The sequence below is a fragment of the Anomalospiza imberbis genome, chromosome 4, assembly GCF_031753505.1.
Source record: "Anomalospiza imberbis isolate Cuckoo-Finch-1a 21T00152 chromosome 4, ASM3175350v1, whole genome shotgun sequence".
NCBI classification, from domain to species: domain Eukaryota; kingdom Metazoa; phylum Chordata; class Aves; order Passeriformes; family Viduidae; genus Anomalospiza; species Anomalospiza imberbis.
The window spans coordinates 25,165,982-25,171,981 of record NC_089684.1 but is presented as its reverse complement, the minus strand read 5'-3'; the positions used below and the strand labels follow the sequence as shown (position 1 = coordinate 25,171,981).

Sequence of the window (6,000 nt, the reverse complement as noted above, 5' to 3'; positions counted from 1 at the left end):
TGTCCTCAGGGGGCGAGTACATCCCTGTCATTCCTCACGCTACTCCACATTAAATCAACCAAACTCCCTCTTTTCGTAGGCTCTCCTGCTCCGCTTCAGGCTGTCCCCGCATCTTCCCCCCATCCCTGCCCGGCACCGCAGCCTCTTCCCTCAGGAAGGGCACACGGGGAGCGGCCCCTTCCCGCTCGCCCTCGCGCTTCACAGGTGCGCCCGCAGCTGCGTGTCCGTAAATCAAAGCTGGGCGAAAGTGAGCGCTCCCCTGTTAAAAACAAACCAAAACAAATCAAACAACACAGCAAACCTGGGCACCGCGCGGGCTTCCCAGCCCCGCTCCGCGGCCCCGTCCCGCCGCAGCCGGGCAGGGCTGGGCCGGGCCGGGCCAGGGGAGGAGCGGTGGGAGACGGAAGTGAAAACAAGAGCGGGGGACGGAGTTGCCGCCTCGCAGACGCGCTGCGGTGTCCTCGCCTCTCCGCGCTGTGCCGCACTGCCGGGTGAGTGCCGGGGCGGCCGAAAGCGAACAGAAAATAACCAGGGGGGGAATTAGGTAAAGAGTCAGTAGGCTGGGCGCGGTTTGTAAAGCTCCTTGGTGCTTATTTTCGTTTCATTTAACTTTTGTAAGCAGGACGCGCAACTTGCCGCAGTGGCGGAGCGCCCGGCCGGGGTGCCGAGGTGCGGCGGGGGCGCGGCCGGGCCCCGGGGCAGCGCCTCGGGGCGCCCGTGCTGCGGGACACCTGCGGGGCTCCTCGCCCTCAGCTGAGCGCTGCCGTGCCCGTGGGGCTGCTCGGGCACAGGGCTCCGGTGTGTGTCCCGCTCCCCGGGCTTTGTGGCACCCGCGGGGCTGCACGCCGGGTGCCCCTGGAGCGGCTTGGGCTGTGGGAGCGCCTGGAGCCGAGACCGAGCACGCCTAGGGGGAGTTCTGGTCCCCATCCTGCGCTGGCCGCGGGGCTCCTCGTCCCGGGGAGATGGGCAGAGGAGGGTGCTGGAGTGTACGGGGGCTTGCGCTGGCGCTGCCCGCGGCGCTTCCTCCGGCACGGCCGCCCTGGGGCAGGAGAGCCCCGCTGGGTGCTGCGGGGCCGGCGGCTCCGTGCCCTGGCGGCAGCGGCGCGGGCCGGCGTTCCGGCCGGGCATTTGAAATTCCCCCTTCCAGACGCAGGTCCACTAAGCGTTTGATCGTCTAAAGGAAAGTTGCACAATTTCACCCTTAGCTGGTTTGTTTACACAATGCTCCGCGCGTGAAGTTCATGGTTCGCGGTGTTTTCCTTTAGCTGTTGCATTGGCGTATTTTAAGACATTTGTTAAATAAATTTTGGAGCGGTTCTTTCTTTGTTTGCCGTTCCTTCCTAGCGTATCTGTCGGGCTAGAGATGCAGATATACCAGAATTAAAGGGATGAGAAAGGAAAAATGAGTAGATGCTGAGTGTGACGCACGGTATTTCAGAGTGCAGTTTCTTCCCTCCTATTTCTAGTTGCTACAAATGAAAAAGAATGGCATCAATTCCTAAGAGAATTCATTCTTTTTCCTGGGTCTGTAGCTGTAACTAGTTGATCAGTTAAAAAAAAAAAGAGAAAAGCTACACAGGTGCTTTAGCTTTCAATTGCCAGGTAAAGCCTGCTCACCTGTGTGAAACAACTGCACTGTATTCTGGTCGGTAGATATGGCTTACTTTTCTGCAGTCTCATAATTTACAGTGACCTGTCACTGCAGTGGATTTCTTTTAGTGGGAGTGAACAGAATGTGTATTTTTTTGCAGAAAGAAATCTGTGACTAATGCAGATCCTCTTTTTAAAAGAATTCTGTGCACAGGACAATTAAACAGCTTAGTTCTCGCTTTAGTGGTGAGCAAGTGTCCTAAGAATCCTAGCTCAAACTTGGCGGGGACTTTTCTTCCTCTTTAGCCACAGGAGAGCTCAATCTTGTGTGCTTCCCCTTCTGTTCATTGATGCTTGTCGAGGTTTTTAAGGGTGGGTTGAGTCAGCGCCTGGGGTCAGAGCTGTCCCTTTTCTGGATGCCAGCAGGCAGTGGTGGGTTGGGAATGGCCCAGTTACCCCGGCACCTCTGGTACAAGCTCCAAATTCTGCTTCCTAATACATATATATTTATATCTTGTGCTGCCTAATGCCAGTAGCCCTGCTCTGGTTACCTGAGTGGCCGTCGGTGTGAATAAAGTTCACTGTTTGATTTAGAAAAAAGTCTGAGCAGTGGATCTCTGCTGCTTTGGGAGGCGAACCCAAAAACGTGCGTTGTGGATGACTCTCTTGGGGAGTGACATCTTTGCATCGATGGGGGCTGTGCGACAGCCTTGCCCTCGTGTTCCGTGTGGGTGGGCTGCATTTGGAAAAATCCACCGCCTCTGAGAAACTAACGTGGCCCCCTGAAGTGTACGAACGGCCAAAACCGGGCTTTTAAGAGTTCGGTGCGGTTTGTAGCCGCCTGCTGCTGCTTGGCTGAAGGTCCACCTTAAATGTCCCTATATGAGTATGGAATCTAGCTGTGCCCCGGTATAGTCTTACACCAGCCTGCCCTGGTGTGCTCCTGCCGGGCTTCAACTATACAAAAATAGATGGCATCCACTACCTAAGATGTCATTGTAACATTACTTATCTGTGGTGGAACTGAAGCCCTTATCTTTGACGCTGAACAGCACTTAAATATCTCAGTTGCCTTTTAAAGGTAATTTGTTGGATACATTTGTGGAGAGGGAGATGCATGTATTTTGCTTCCTCAGGATTGAATTGTAATTTTGGTATTTTGCTTTACTTCACAGCTTTCATTTTGAGGGTTGGTTTTAATACCTGTCTCGTCTGTGACATTGTTCTGCCACTATGAAGCTATGCTGTAAAAATACAAAAGTCACAGGGATTTTATTTTCGTCTGATTAACTGCAAAGTTGTGATGCTTTTGGCATTGTTTTTTTTAGAAATAAGCTTTGAGCTGATGACAGGGCAGCATATGATACTAATTTTGTTAGAAATGAATGTGCTAGTAGTGCTAATGTCTTCCATACTTCGGTTTAAGGGATGCTATCAATTCATGCTTGTCTCAATATTGACTTTTTTTAAGCTGGGCTTTAATGCTGGATGGTTTGACCACCCCTGCCCCATACGGTGTTTTGTTAGTAAAAAGCAGTTGTCAAACATTTTGGCAGCAGCAGTTCTCCAGGTTCTGTTTCTTCCTCAGCTGTGGAGGGAAACAACATATGGGGAATAAAAGCACAAGTCATGACAGACCTGGTGTGGGGGTTTTGGCTGTTTTGGGGGGAGGGGAATACAACCAAAGAAAGAACGTTTTCAAAATTGCAGACAGTGCCTTTTGTTTTTATCATCTTTAAATTAAAACTCTAATCCTCTTCTGCAGGCATCAGTTCTTTGGATTTGGTCCTTGAATACTAAACAACATGAGCAACTACAGTGTGTCTTTGGTCGGGCCGGCTCCCTGGGGTTTCAGGCTTCAAGGGGGCAAGGATTTCAATGTGCCTCTGTCTATCTCTCGAGTAAGTGCATTTGCTTATTTTCCTGCATGTGGGTATCTGTTATGCTGTGGCCAACCCACAACCTTCCGAGAAAGCCATTAATTATAGACACTGGGGCTCCACTTGCCCTGTGGCATGGAGGACCCCATGTTAGGGGTCGGGGAGGGAGGGATAGAAAGGGGAAAATAAATCTTTATTGTATAGAGGCTCCAAGAAAATTAGCTTAGAAAGGACTTGTTAATTTGAAATGGTTGTTTTATCTGCATTTGTTTATTCAAATAACAAAAGAAATTACCCTCGAATTCCCTTCCCTGTTCCCATCCAGAAAATAGAGATGTAGAGGTTGAAGGCTGACAGGAAACAAGCAATTTACTTTGCTGGGCTGAGCCTGTGCATTTCAAATGGGAAGCAGTGGGGAAAAATCAGTCGTGTTACACTTGTTTATTCAGCAGCTCTTAGCTGCTTGAGGATCTTGTGGTGTCTGTTGTTACAAATCCTACCATTTGTAATAAAAAGGTACTTAAATGACAGTAGTTGTAAATAGCAGTTCATCAATATGTGCCTGAGTGAATGCGCCAGTTTCTCATGAGTGTTTTATAGAGTATGTGCTCTGAACTGGTATTCAAAGGATTTGAGGAACTAAGTCAAAACAAATACGATCTTTGTACCCAGTGGTGTCTAACTATTTTCCTACTTTAAAACTCTGTTTTCAGGAAGGCTTGTCTTTCAGTGTGGGCTAAGTTTCAAAGACTTTTGCAGATGGCTGAAGTACTTGGCATGTAAAATATAGGGACAAACTTTGCAGCATTGAATTTCTAGGATCACTGGTGAAGGGACTGGCTTTTGATGGCTCTGTACCCTGACACCTTTAAATCTGATTTGCTAGGTGGAATAATTTATATACAAATGGCCCCTCCTCTGTCAACAGCACTCCTCTCCCTTCTGCATTTTCATGGAGTTTAGTGACAAAGATGAATTATTTTTTACACCTGTTGGGATGGCATAATTGATATTGCCCTGGGAGATGGAGAAGGTTTCTATTTGGGTTTATGCATCATGGTGATATTTTTAGCTAATCTTAACTAGTGTTTCAAACCCTGCCAGTTTGTTTAGTCTTGGCTTATCTTATCCACCGGTGGATTATGCTGGTAAAATTAAAGTATAATTTGGCTCTGAAAAATTCTTTTTATATGGCTAAAATAGACTGGAGATCTGTAGAAATGCTTGTGTACTGATTAGGACAGTTAATATCTGAGACAAGGGGTTGATAAGCAGTTTATTCCTGGATTGCAGGGACTTTAAAGCTGAACTGTAATTCAGTTTCTTGTTCAGTAACTGGTTACTTGTACACTAATGAGAAATTTGAGCTGGGGATGTGGATGGCACTCTACTGATTTGATGGTGCAAGGGCTTTCATGACAAGGATTTACAAAGGCACAGGAGCTTGCCTGCACAGGGTCCTTGTGCGTGATACTGACGAGCAGTTAAGCACTACAGGCAGTCAGCCATGTGAAACAACCAGCTTTGGAAAAGGGTAATACTTTTTTTGTACAGGCCTCTGTTATCCTGGAGATCTAGAGTGCAGTCCTGCTGTAAGCAGGCTTCCCATCTAAAAGAGGAAACATATGTTGGAATTAGCCTAGAGTACAGCTTTATTGCAGGAATCAAATTCGCTGTCGCATGGAGAAGCCTGGAGGAATTGGCCTAAAGAGCTACCTATAAAAGCCTCAGTTATGGGATTCCCTAATGGCAAATGTCAGTGCCCACAGGGGCAGCACATAATGAAAGACGGGGTCTGGTGTGGTTTTGGAGCTTTAGTTTGTGCATGGGCGGGGAAGCAAAATCTCCAGTTCACCTCAGCACCTGTGCTATGTCTTCCTACTTGCAGTTAAAAGTATGCAAGTATTAGACTGGTGCCTTTTTTTTTTTTTTTTTCCCCTCCTCCTTTGAATAAAAAAAAAAAAGCTTTGTTCTGGTATGCCAATCCAGCTTTGGCCTGATAATTTTTACTGGAAGGATTCAACACCCATGTTCCTGGTATGCTAGAACACTGTGTACAATTCACCCCCCCCAAGTCATTCTTTTCCTGATGTAGCATAAATTCCTTCCTGTATCTGAAGGCTGCTAATTAAATTATTTTAGCAAAACAGTAATGAGACAGCATAATTATGTTCCTTGGCAAGGAGGACTCTTTAGTTTTGTTTTTAATTTGTCCTCTAGATGCTGAAGATGAATGCTGGGCTGCTGAGGGCTAATTTCCTGCTTTAAACTCCTTGAAATTAGGTTTAAATAAAGCGTAGTTTATGAAACACAGAGAAAACACTGGTTTCTAAAGATGTTTATCTGAAAAGTTAATCTCTTCACTAATGATTTGAGCAAATTAAGATCTCACAGTTCCTAGAGGAAAGTTTTTATTAAGTCACTTGAGTTTGAACAGGATACAGGTTAAATGGGCGTATTCCTTGTTGCCTCTGTAAGGTAAAATCAGCCTGTTTTGTGTCCTTCAGTTGAAATTCTTATGGTCAGCTAA

General features: G+C 47.1%; 1 protein-coding gene across 10 annotated transcripts in view; it reads left to right on the top strand.

Annotated features, from left to right (window-relative positions):
* The first annotated feature begins 270 nt into the window (after positions 1–270).
* PDLIM5 (PDZ and LIM domain 5) overlaps positions 271–6,000 on the top strand; it is a 126,551-nt gene continuing 120,821 nt past the window's right edge. For 2 of the 10 annotated variants that reach the window (XM_068187551.1, XM_068187552.1), the window contains exons 1-2: positions 292–491; positions 3,356–3,491. In XM_068187551.1, the coding sequence (XP_068043652.1) occupies positions 3,396–3,491 (96 nt within the window). In that variant the 5' untranslated portion in view covers positions 292–491; positions 3,356–3,395. Of the gene's footprint in view, positions 492–2,477; positions 2,672–3,355; positions 3,492–6,000 lie in introns of those variants that run through there. The other 8 variants (XM_068187545.1, XM_068187547.1, XM_068187549.1 and 5 more) reach the window with 8 other exon arrangements.